Source organism: Dendrobates tinctorius, unplaced genomic scaffold (assembly GCF_039654945.1).
Source record: "Dendrobates tinctorius isolate UK_male_01 unplaced genomic scaffold, ASM3965494v1 ptg000206l, whole genome shotgun sequence".
In the NCBI taxonomy this organism is placed as follows: domain Eukaryota; kingdom Metazoa; phylum Chordata; class Amphibia; order Anura; family Dendrobatidae; genus Dendrobates; species Dendrobates tinctorius.
In genome coordinates this window covers 2,664,386-2,677,544 of record NW_027361873.1, presented here as the reverse complement: position 1 = coordinate 2,677,544, position 13,159 = coordinate 2,664,386, and the positions used below count along the sequence as shown (strand labels likewise).

General features: G+C 44.7%; 1 protein-coding gene across 1 annotated transcript in view; it reads right to left on the bottom strand.

The window, feature by feature from the left end:
• Positions 1–3,217: 3,217 nt before the first annotated feature.
• LOC141057962 (AP-1 complex subunit beta-1-like) overlaps positions 3,218–13,159 on the bottom strand; it is a 72,507-nt gene continuing 62,565 nt past the window's right edge. Inside the window, exons 12-14 of the mRNA XM_073554093.1 lie at positions 7,655–7,768; positions 6,551–6,609; positions 3,218–6,451 (exon numbers count right to left, since the gene is read on the bottom strand). Coding sequence (XP_073410194.1) covers positions 7,754–7,768 — 15 coding nt within the window. The 3' untranslated portion in view covers positions 3,218–6,451; positions 6,551–6,609; positions 7,655–7,753. The remainder of the gene's footprint in view (positions 6,452–6,550; positions 6,610–7,654; positions 7,769–13,159) is intronic.

Below are 13,159 nucleotides of genomic sequence, written 5' to 3'. Positions count from 1 at the left end.
ATTTAATGGTAATAATAGAACAATGGTGTGTAAATAGCATTGTGTCAATATCCTGTTCATCTCAACTACTGTATTCTTATTGTAACATAACTTGTTTCATTTTTGCTATTTGCGCTATCCCTTGATATTGTGCTAAAGGCACCCCTTTAATTGTGTTATTCAAATAAATAGTTGTTGGTTTAAGTACCACTGTCTCTTCATTTTTTTGCGCTGTTGTATCAGTGAGAGCAGGTTGCCGGATGCAGTGATGGACAGGAGGCAGAGCAAGGGTTAACAAGTTTAATAATAAGGGAACACTCCATGCAGGAAGTAAAGGGTTAAACAGGGCAATAAACAGGACAATTAGCAAAGGATATTCTGAGGTAAAGAGTAAAGGATAAGGTAAGTGCAGTTCCTGTGAAGCACTTGTGTCAGGAGTTCCTCAAACTGTAACTCCTGCTGGGAACTCAGTAGCGCCGGCAACGGCTGGTGCGGTGTCTTTTCCAGGAAGGTCCTGTGGGAAACAATGCCCCATCTTCTGGCGGTAGTGGTTGGTCTCTTGGTCTCCGGTACCTTCCGCTGAACCTAGTCCATGTGCTGCAGTGGCTGAAAAGGGTGCGGGCCACAGTACTGTACGCGCCCAACGTGGCTCTGTTAATATACACTGGCAATACTCAGGGCACAAGTGTCAGTCCCGTACCCGGTCACTCTCATGGGGCACATGTGCTGTACTCACGGACACGGAACGTTCGGCGCCTTGTCCTTTGATAATCAACGGGCTCACACTGCACGTCTCTCCCTCTGGTCCCCGTGGCTGTTGGCGGGAGACGGCGGACACTGGCCTGCATGATGCTGGTGCTCCCTGGACGGAGCATTCCTCTCTGTGGTCTGCTGGGCACACGGCTTCCTTCAGTGCAGTGGTCCCTCTGCAGATGGCGGGGGACCCTGTCAATGCGGCCTGTCGTGGTGCTAGTGCTCTGTGTGAGGAGGGGAAGCGGAGCGCGTCTCTCACCTGACTGCGCGCTGCCCTCTGTTTGTGCCAAACTGCTCTGCTGCGCTTGCTTTCTCCTTTTATCTCCCCGACCCCCTCGGTCAGGAGGAAGGTCTGCCTCGCTAGAGCATCCCTCAGGCAACAGGGGAAGGTCCGCATCACTAAAGCTTTCCCCAGGCAACAGGGGATGCAGCCTTGTTCCGGCCCCGGCAATCAGGTACCCGCTGTCCGGTCGTCCCCCTTACATCAGCATACCTGTTAACAAATGTATAGTCACTTTTTAGTCCTAGAGTGGAAAGTCACTTTAAGGGCACGTTCATACATTCTGTATTTGGTCAGTATTTTACATACGTATTTCTAAGCTAAAATCAGGAGAGGAACAATCAGAAGAAAAGTATAATAGAAACACAGTCACCCCTTTTGTATTTTTCAGCCCCTTCTGGTTTTGATTTACAAATACTGATGTAAAATACTGGCCAAATACTGTTGATATGAACGTGGCCTAAAGGTTAAGTAATGGGGATCTATATCTGCCACTAATAGAGGTTTGAAATAAAATACAATGTTGTGGTTCTAATTTATAACAAACGCCACAACACCAATAACCTGAGCAGTCTTCGGCACTTCAAATATGCCTTACCTTCTGCTGACAAAGTGTGGACCAAGTGATCAATAGTAAAACAAATGAGGTTGATTTTTTATCCTACCTTGCAAAAATAAAAGCTAATACCTAGTATGTAAAGCGAGAACAAACTAGTATCCATATAAATGCTCTGTGAGCACTCTGTGTATATCGAACCAATACCAGATCAAATCCTGAGGACATATAGCTCAGCTTTTCTCTGATAGGTTACAACTCATTTGTATACAGAACAATTAACACAGCCAATTTTCCTTTTGCCAATACTTGTACAGGGCTTACAGTGCTACAATTATAGAATTTGTGTCGGATAAAGGTGGTCTTCCTGTTGAGTGCACTTTTTCTGGCCAAAAATACAAAACAACAAACAAAAGGTATTTTATCTAAGCTGTTTAATGTGTGCAAAAAACAAGCAGAGGCAAAGACCATAATTACTGGATAACGATAAAGGGATGGGCCACAGATGACAAGTCTAATAGTTCATAGCTTTGGGCTGGATATGAGCTGCCAACTACCTACACACGTTAGTGTTTCAGAGCAGGGCTGAAAGCGTTATGGGCAGAAGAGCAATCAGTTCTGTGCGGCCTGCAACTTAAAGAGAATTTGTCAGTAGGATCAAGGTTCCTAGGTCGTCTACATGGACATGTAGGTCATAGGAAGCTGAATAATATGATATCTTGATTTCTGTGATCCAATGTCTTTTTCCAGAGATATTCATGTTTTTCTTACATGTGAGCCGTTCCAGGCTATGGGTCAGACACTGATCTGCCTGAGAATCTGCCTCCAGGTGTTACTGTAAATAAAAGGGTGAGACATGTGGATCAGAAGAGCAGACTGTCGCTCATAGGATTCACAGGATTTTATTACATTTGGATGTAAAAACAAATATTACATTTTTCCAAGTAAAATATTATTTTAGCACCAAATTTGTCTTTTGACAAAGAGTAATAGAAGAAAGTGTACTCCAAAATTTGTTGCGCAATTTCTCTTGAATGACGTAATACCCCATATGTGGTTAAAAACTACTGTTTGAGCTCATGGCAGGGCTCAACAAGGAAAGAGCGCAATTTGATTTTTGGAGTGCAAATTTGGATGGAATAAATTGTGGATGCCAAGTTACAGAGGTCCTGAGTTGCCAAAACAGCAAAAACCTACAGTAAGTGATCCCTCTTAGTAAAGTTTGTTGTTCCCAGCCGCCACTACTTTTCCAGGCAGGCCATCCATGCCCTGCATAAACATGTTGCGAACCAAATCAGGTGTGCACTGTGCAATGCCATCAATGGCAAGGTCCACATAACCACCAATACATGGACCAGGAAATACGGCCAGGGACGTTACATCTTCCTAACTGTCCACTGGGTAAATGTAGTGGCGGCTGGAACAGAGTAGGAAGGGGTTATAGTCAGGGGTGGATTAAGGGTAGCCAGGGCCCGGGGCAGTTCAGACTCTGTGGGCCCCCCCGTCACGTGACAGGGGTCACGATATACCTGAAATAGATTATTCCAGAAAAATTGTTGCTGAGTGAAGCTATAACCTGTCAAACATCCATTGATCTAGTTAATTTACCCTTCATTTAGGAAGAGAAAAAAAATAAAAAATTTAAGCCATAGTATTGAACAGTCCAATTTTAATCTGTAAACAAGATTGACAATTTTCACAGGTTTCTCATCAAAAGTGCAACTTAAACAGTGGAAAATACATTGAAATTGTCACATTCCTATTACAATACAGTCATATCAATGACAAAAGTGTCAAATGCATAACTTATATAAATATTACTTATACACTCACATTTACCAGAAACTATATATTCAAGTATCCTCTGAAAATATCTAAAATCAAGCACAGCACCATTAGTTTCAGGTACATCAGTACTACGCCATGTTCCAAATTATTATGCAAGTGTTCTTTTTCAGTGTCATAGGGGGGGTTTTTTTGTCAATGAAATACATGGATGGTATATATTAAGTGACTTATTACACTGACTGTCATTTGCAACGACCATTTAGGAAAATCAGAGAAAAAGAACATTTGCATAATAATTTGGAACATGGTGTAATACAGTACACAAAATACCATATACCAAACACTAGATAAAGTCTTTGATACAAGTAAAAGTAATTCACAAAGTCTGATGAAAGCCAGTATTCAAATATATTATCAGGATGCTTTTCCCACAGTAAACATTCCCCCTCCCTCCTTATTTCTATATGCATTATAATCATCTCTTCCTGCTTTGGGTAACATAACGTTTTTAATTTATGTGTCATCGGAATGTAAAACCCTCAATAAGCCTTTTTTTTTAGACTAAATTAACACAATTTTTTCCTGCATTTCTTTGCGCTGTATTCATCAATTATTTTGGATACGTCAAGGGTTTTCAAAAGTTTGCATTCAATGCTTAAAAGAGAAAGGTGGTTTAACCGCTCTTGGCCCATTTGGCTCCTTAGCTCATTTTTTATTCTTTTGAGTTTGGAAAAAGACCTTTCGCCAGTACAGTTTGACACCATCATACTCAAATATATCCTGAGTATAATTTCAGTGTTACAAAATGTCTGAGTTAAATTATGTTCGTGTAGAAGTAGGAACAAATTCAGTTCAGACAATTCGTTTTTTGCTGTCTTATCTCTTATAAAGGAGGTGGATAAAAATTTTGAAAACTGAACTAGCTCTGTTTCGGTTGCACCAGGCATTAGGTCTTCAGGATATGAACAAACAAGATTGCTTCCAGCCTCTTTAATCTCCAATGGAGAAAGTTTTGACAAATTAGACAAAAAGCCAAATTTGGAGCAAACATCTGAATATGCTCCAAGACGTTGGCACAGGCTACTCATTAGATTGTCTATGAGACCAAAAAAAACTTCAGTTTTGAATTTATCCCTTGGGGATAACACAATTGCTTCGGAGTTACCATCATCATACTGACGATTTCTCTTCCGAAATCAATGTACCGAAGAATTATACATATTATGGCCACAAATGTTGACAGCCTCATTTTCATATTTATCAAACTCTTCTCTCAGACTCTTGACAAAGTCTAACAAAGACTGAAGTAAAGCCACAACAGTATTTAAATTTAAACCTGCCTCTTGAAGGGACAAATTGGTTTTATGAAACCGATCCAAAATTGCATGCCATACCACGAGAATAAAGGTTGAATCAAGTTCACTTAACTTCTCACCCAAAGCCCCTGCCTCATTTTTACATGAACTGAAGTCTGGATCTGTAATCATGCTGTGTAAAAGATTACATATTGGCTCGTAACCTTTGTGCAAAGCCAAAACTGCCTCATATCTTGCGGACCACCTTGTGGCAGAAAGCTGTTTTACAACTGGTAGCCCAAGGGGTTTTAATTTGTCTACCAGCACTCTCCATCTCCCAGTAGATGACGAAAAAAAGACATAAAGGTGTTCCAAAACATTGAAAAATCTGAAAATTTCTGGAATACTTTCAGCACAATTTTTCCCTACCAGGTTAAGGGAATGGGCCGCACAAGGAATGAATGTGGCATAAGGAAATACATTCCTGACATGTGTTTGGACCCCATTGTATTTTCCACTCATATTGGCAGCATTATCATAGGACTGGCCACGGCAATCTTTAATATTGATATCATTTTTAGATAGAATACCAACAATCAACTCTGCTATTTGTTGGCCAGTGTGACCAATAACAGGAATAAATTCTAAAAATCTTTCAACAGGTCCAGAAGGCAAAACCTAACGGACAATAAATGTTAGTTGGTCACAGTGAGAAACATCTGGTGTAGAATCCACAGACAGTGAAAAAAATTTAGCTTTCTTCAATTCCTGCACAATAAGTGAGAGGACATTGGTTCCTAAAATCTGTATCAGTTCCTCACACACAGTCGAAGACAAGTAAGATGTATGCCCCCTGCCTTTATTTGCATGTAGCTTTATATGTTCATCTAGGAATTCATCCACATTCGCCATTACTTCCATGAACCCAAGATAGTTCCCATTGTGAGAAGAACCAATTGTTTCATTTTTCCCCCTAAAAGGAAGCCCTCTTTCAGCAAGGAACATTATAACTGAAAGGGATCTCTTTAAGACTTTACGCCAGTATATTTTTTCGCTTTCCATTTGCAAAAGCACCTGACTGTCTAACCGAGATGTTGTCTGTTGTCTGCTCACTACTGACAGGACAGCTTGTTTGTGGATCTCACTACATTCATGCCTAACTAGCCTGTCCTCACCATGTTTCCAATCATTAAAACCATATGTAAATGCACAACGCCTGCTAGAAAACAGTTTACATGGAAAACAGAACAATTTGCCTTGAGATGGTGAATAGCATAGCCAATTTCGTGATGAAATTTCATTAGTTTTGGGGTTTACATGTGTGAAGCATTTTTTATTACAGTACCTATGATGGTTACCAGTGGTAAGCACAGCAGAGTTGTACAAGTCTGCCTCAGAATTTTGGAAAAAAGTAGCTCCTTTAGCAATAAAATATTCTTGCATTTCTTTTGAAATGTGTTCACCCCACAGCCCAATATCTGATGCACACTCTGAAACATCCTCCACCCCTTCCTGAGCATGCTCAATTTCATCCATTACATTTTCTGTCTCTCCATCAGGTTTTTGGGGCAATGTAATTAAAGAATTTGAGTCATCAGATGAGTGACATGGAGTCGGAGATGTATATTTATCACAGCTGTTGTTATTTACATCAGTTTGACTTGGCTCGTCAGATTCTGTAGATTTCCTTTTAAAGAAAGTCTCTAACTTAGGAAATTTGGAAATCTCTTTGTGCATTTGTTGAGTTCTCTGTCGTAGCTCTTTTCTTTTCTGAGCACCCGATTTGTGTAAAGAATGCATCTAGGGGCATAGGATGACACAGTGTAAGAGAAGGAATCATTTAGTAAACTAAACATTGATGCTGTGTCAGCCTGTGTGTGTTTTTTGGGAAGAACTTACAGTTTGGCTGGTACTTTCCAGAGGAAGCGCACAATGGTATGTACTTGAGTATTGAATACCTAAAAGAAATAAAGCAAGAACTATAAGGCCAGTTTCACATCACGATTTTGTGGCTGTCCGTGGGGATCTGAGTTTTTGCAAGATCCCACAAACAGCCACAGATCCACACGGATCCCTGCATTCAGATGGCAAATAGCCACCTGTATCTGAGTCTATGCAGGTTCCGTGTGGATCCTGTGGTCCCTGTCTCTCCCTGCTCCTGCCTCCTTCATCTTCTTCCCTCCTCTCCTTTATCCTCTTCCCTGTTCTATTCCCTATCCTGTCATCTGTTTTCTCCCTCCGTGTGTTAAAAAAAAAAATCTCCTCCTGGAGGATACATCACCTTCCGCCGACTCCGGGGATGCCACAGTCTCCATCGAGGCTAAAGGACCTCTGGTGATGTCACAGAGCCGATCACATGACAGGTCAGCTGATCGCCCCTGTGACATCACCAGAGGTTCTTCTCCCCTGATGGTGACAGTTGCATCCCCGGAGCCAGCGGGAAGGTGATGTATCCTCCAGGAGGAGATTTTATTTTTTTTTTAAACAGAAAGAGGGGAGAGAACACGGGACAGGATAGGGAATAGAACAGGGAAGAGTAGCGGGGTGACAGAATAGAATAGCAGGGGGGGGGAGCAGAATAGAGGAGATGGAGGAAGGAGAACAGGGAGGACACGGACAGACAGGGCTCACGGAGCCGACATCAGATCTGAGGTAAACTCTGATCTGATGTCCATAGGCTCACATTTTATCGGTGGTCGGATCGGCACGGATCCGATGCTGTCCAATTTGAGGCACGGACACCAAATCGCAGCAGGCTACGATTTTGTGTCCGTGACTAAATCGGACAGGATCGGATGGTGCAAAAATTGGATGCCAAAAAGCACACATCCTATCTGATCTCCATAGGGGTACATGGGAGCCGAATTCAGATCCGAGTGTATCCGATTTGAAACGGATACACTTGGAAGCTCAGAAATCATGATTTGAAACTGGCCTGAGTTTCTAATATCTGTATACACCTAATGGCTTTGGTGTGTGTACGTGGTATGAGCATACACTTACTAGAAAGTTGCTGGGTCTCTGTTCCTCTTTAGCTTTGTCTTTATCCAGCAGCTTCGTTCTTTGTCTTGCCTCCTGACCCCTTTCCCTTCATTATTCAAGTCATGAGAAAAGTTCCTGTAGATAAAAGACCCCAAAAAGATAACGATAGTGGAAGAACGAGAGACTCAAAAAAATAGACATCACAAAACAATACGCGACGCTCACACAGTGTGCATTTCCCGCGATTTTGTGGGCATGCGTTTTGCGGCCGTGCTCATTAGCACAGTTACCAAAAGTGTGGCACCCCTATGGCGAGGCGCCACAGGGGGGTACTGCACCCCAAGTTGAAGGTGCAGTGCCTCTCTAGTCACAGGTGGAGGAGGGAATTGCAGAGTCTGGAATACAAGGGGAACATTAGCTCAGCAGTATACACCTTTTGTATCTGGGACTGGTTATACAGTAGGTCCTGGGGGCGTGGACCTTAGCTGAGTGGGTGACGTGACACCGGTTGGACCAATGTGCAAGCAAGAATTTTGGACTGGTAACAGGTTAGAATACAGGGCGCTAGATTTTTACAAGTTATTTATTCTGTGTACAGGAGCATAAGGCCTGCGTCTTATAATGCAGCATCAGCGTGTGCACGAGGCCTTACAAATACTGAGGTAACAACTCACCAAATACTCAGCGTGTGCACGAGGCCTTACAGATACTGAGGTAACAACTCACCAAATACTCAGCGTGTGCACGAGGCCTTACAGATACTGAGGTAACAACTCACCAAATACTCAGCGTGTGCACGAGGCCTTACAAATACTGAGGTATCAACTCAACAAATACTCAGCGTGTGCACGAGGCCTTACAGATACTGAAATAAAAGCTCACCAAATACTCAGCGTGTGCACGAGACCTTACAGATACTGAGGTAACAACTCACCAAATACTCAGCGTGTGCACGAGGCCTTACAGATACTGAGGTAACATCTCACCAAATATTCAGCGTGTGCACGAGGCCTTACAAATACTGAGGGACAAACTGACCAAATACTGAACATCTGCACAAGACCTTACAAATAATAAGTTACAAACTCACCAAATACACAACGTGCACACCCACTACCCCTCCATCCTTGTATAGACATGTGAAATACCTCTACATGCTGAATGTTCCCCTCTATGTGGATATTTTGCTTGACTAATGTATGTATGTATGTATGGACTCCATGCATACATGATCCAAGGAAGATGGCCACTTAAGAGTGGCACATGATACAGCATGTACAGCAATTTCACATGCTTTTGTGTTATCCAAGAGGGGGGGCACAGTTTACATGGGGTACATTTGCCCCATGTAGTTTCACGACAGACAGTCCTCTGTCCCGTATTGTCTCCTCACCCTCCCTCACAGGTGGCGCCAGTTCATCCGCCTAACGGCCGACTTGCAGCCCAGATGCGGCAAGCCCCATGCGTTGTCTATGGGGCTTGCGGTCTGGTGTAGCAAGTGCAGTTCTGTCGGGTGCGGCAGATCTGGCACTTACGGCCGCGAAAAAAAAACACAGCTTACAGCGTTTTTTTTTCACGTCCGCAAGTGCTGGATCTGCCCAGTTAGGCAGACGATCCAGCACATGTGGTGTCACCTGCCGGATCGGCCGCAAACATCAGCTAAACGCTGATGTGAAAGCAGCCTTAGTTAAGCCTCTTTAACATCATTGATTCTTTCAAATTGCGGCAGATCCAGCAGATTTACCACATCTGCTGCCTAACGGCTGCACTTGCCGCACACATGTGGCAAGCCCCATGCATTGTCTATGGGGCTTGCGGTCGGGTGCGGCAAGTGCGGTTCTGCCAGATGCGGCAGATCCGGCACTTGCATTCGTGAAAAACAACGTGGTCAGCAGCAGTTTTCCTTCACTGTTGCAAGTGCTGGATCTGCCGCATCCGGCAGAATTAAACTTGCCACACCCGACCGCAAGCCCTATAGACAATGCATGGGGCTTGGCACAAGTGCGCCGGAAGTGCGGCCGTTAGGCAGCAGATGTGGTGAATCTGCCGCAATTCGAAAAAAATTCAGATGTGAAAGGGCCGTAAAGGATCAGTCACACACAGCGATATCGCTGGCGACATTGCTCCTGCGTCACGGCTTGAGCGACATTGCCAGTGCATCGCTGCATGTAACAGGACGATTTCAACCCTGATAAGTTGGTGGTCGGAGTTGACAGGTTTCTGTGCATGTTGGGGATCCTGGCGATATCAACTCCAGCAACCTGGCGCATCGCTGCGTGTGACACCGCAATAGCGATCTAAGAGGCAACTCTGCAGAGGAAGTGCCATGATAAAGATAGCTACCGGAATCGCCCGCAGGATCGCTGGATCACTGAACGCAGCTCTGCGCGCAACATCACAGGAGAGTCTTCAGCGACTTCTCCTCAGCGATATTGCAGCGATGTGCGCGTTCATGAGATCTCCAGCAACATCGCGGCGTGCAACGGGGCCTTTAAGCTGGGTTCACATTTGCAGACGCTCCACAGCGTTCTGTGGAGGGCATCTGCAAGATGTCCGCAAGCCAACCGCAGGCCCATCTGTATCATGGGACGCACGGTGTCTGCAGATGGCTGCAGACAGCCACACGTTCCCATTGCCGGCAATGAGTGATTTGTGCGCATGCGGATGCTTGCGCACAAATCACATACTCTTGAGAACACGACATGTCACATTCTCAGCGTGGACGAGAGTGTGTGATTTGTGCACAAGCATCCGCATGCGCACAAATCACTCATTGCCGGCAATAGGAACGCGCAGCTGTCTGCAGCCACCGTGCATTCCATGATACAGATGGAGCTACGGTGGGATTGCGGATGCCCTCCGCAGAATGCTGCGCAGGCATCAGCAAGTCTGAAGCCAACCTGAGTACACAAATCATTTAATTACTTAGGATTCTTTTTTTTTTCTTTTTACACTCAGTGAGTGTCTGAGAGACTGAAACTGAGTCCTCTCTGTCATTCAGCAGCCACCAGGAGGTCTGGCTGGCAGCAGACAGTGCACACACAGAGCACTGCCACAGGCAGCTGCTGCAGCAGGGCAGGACTAGTCAGGAGGACTGATCACTCACTCACGTTCCCTGTGCTGCATGTCAGCATTGGGGGATGGACAGTACCTCTCTCCTCAGACTCCCTTTATTGCAGGCTGAGGCGATGGCCCAGGAGATAACAGGAGATGAAGGTCGGCGGGTCACGGGCGGCAATGAGTCACAAGTCTCAGACTCAGTCAGCCTGTCTGCAATTGCCAAGGAAGTGTTTTTCTGCCCTGGATCCTCCTGGAGCAGGACTCAGAGGATCCCGGCAGAATCAAGCAAGCAGCACAGCCAGGAGCAGGTTGTCAGCACTGCAGCAGCCAGCTCTCCTCAGTCTTCAGATCCTCTATGGCCGAGTGAGGTAAGACTGAGGCGGGCTGCGCATCTGACTGTGCCTCACCTCGCGGTCTTTTCAACGTCCTCTGCACGTCGGACTCATACGTCACCACGTACGGTCTCGTCTGTGCAAGAGGAAGAAAGGGGAGGAGCGGAACTGTCAGCCTAAGAGGTCGGTCGGTGCAGTCGTGTGGCGTGCGGTGGCGGATTATAATGGGGCAATTTACTGGCCTGGGCTGTGGGCCCCTTAACCCCACTGGGCCCGGGGCAACTGCCCAAATTGACCTCATTATAATCCGCCACTGGTTATAGTCCATGTCCTACCACCACTGAGGATGGTTGGACGTTTATCTGTTCAGGTTGCCTCCTCCTCCTACTCTGATTCCTGCACTGCTTCCTCATATGGTCACAGGAAGACTTGCACCACCATCTTCAGCATAACCAGGGGAAAATGATAGCAGGCTGTTCTAAAACTCATCTGTTTTGGGATAAATCCTAGAACACACGAGATCTGTGGACTGAGATCAAACAGCAGATAGATGAGTGGATGGTGCCGGTGAACCTCAAGCCCAGCCTTGTGATGTGCGATAACATGCAAAATCTCGTAGCAGCTCTGGGCCTAGCCGGTTTGATGCACATCCTTTCCCTGGCACATGTGCTGAACTTTGTGGTGCAGAGTTTCCTGGAAAACTACCTACCTCTAGCAGCAGAGGATCGGAGCAGAGATTCAGAGGAGAAAAAATAATAATAATACATTTTACTTCTATAGCGCCGACATATTCCGCAGCACTTTACATTTCAGAGGGGACTTGTGCAGACGATAGACATTACAGCATAACAAAAATCACATAGATTATAACAAATACCAAGAGGAATGAGGGCCCTGCTCGCAAGCTTACAATCTATGAGAAAAAAGGTAGACACGAAAGGTGGGTGGTAACAATTGCCCTGATTGTATGGACCAGCCATAATGTTAAGTGTGTAACAGTACAGACACAGAGGGCTAATGGATGCATAAAGCATGTGGGAACAAAGAACAAAGAAACTAATTTCCCCATCTCCTGCATTGCGGGAATAGCACTGCACTTGGGTGACTTGTATGGGTGCGTGCAATCCGAATTTTGCATGCAATTGCAGCTTGATGTGTATTTTCTTCAGTCCGATCTTGATCCGATTGGAGCTGATTGAAAAAACGCAGATGAGCACAGAATCATAGAGTAACCTTGGTCGGAATGCAATCTGATTTTTTAGTGGATTGCATTTGTCTGATTTATTCGCAAGTGTGCGCGAACCCTTAATAGGCTTCTGTGGGGAAAATGTGAAAACATGCTTTGTGGCTGAAATTTGTTATCAGCTTCTGTGGGGGTAATATGGAGACATGCTCTGTGGGGAAAATTTGTTATGAGCTTTGGTGGTGAAAATGTGAAAACATGCTCTGTGGGTGAAATTTGTTATTAGCTTCTGTCGGAGAAATTTGCTATCAGCTTCTGTGGGGGAAATATGGAAACTTTCTCTGTGGGGAAAACTTGTTATCTTCTGTGGAGGAAATGTGGAAACATGCTCTGTGGGTGAAATTTATCAGGTTCTGTGGGGAGAAGTTTGAAAACATTCTCTGTGGATGAAATTTTTATTAGCTTCTGTGGGAGCACTCTGCCCAAAATCCTCTGTGTACTCTGCAGCCGTGTCTGTATGAGTCGCATGCCTAAAAATAATTTTATTCTATCTTTGTGGACAGACCTAAAGCTCATCAAAAGATTTAACTACTCCTTCCAATTACAGAGCCTCAAAATTGTCATGGATGGTTATTGTGTCCCGCTAGATCAACTGCTGACTCAGTTGAGAAGTGGTTAATTTGCTCGACTGCTGCCTTCCTTGAATACCACATCAACGTTTATCAAGTTGCCTCTCCGAATCAGAACTCTGATTCTCCATTACCCATATGTACTCTGCAACCCCATCTGTGGGTGGTTTGAGATTGAATGTCTGTGAGTACTTCCAGTTCCTTCACTTTGAGTTCCCCTGGGTCCTCTCTTAATCATGGCCCCAGCTCAAATAAATAAGAAAATAGAAAAGGAGTACAATTCCATTATCCCTAGCTGAAGCATTCAGGCGTGGTTGGATGG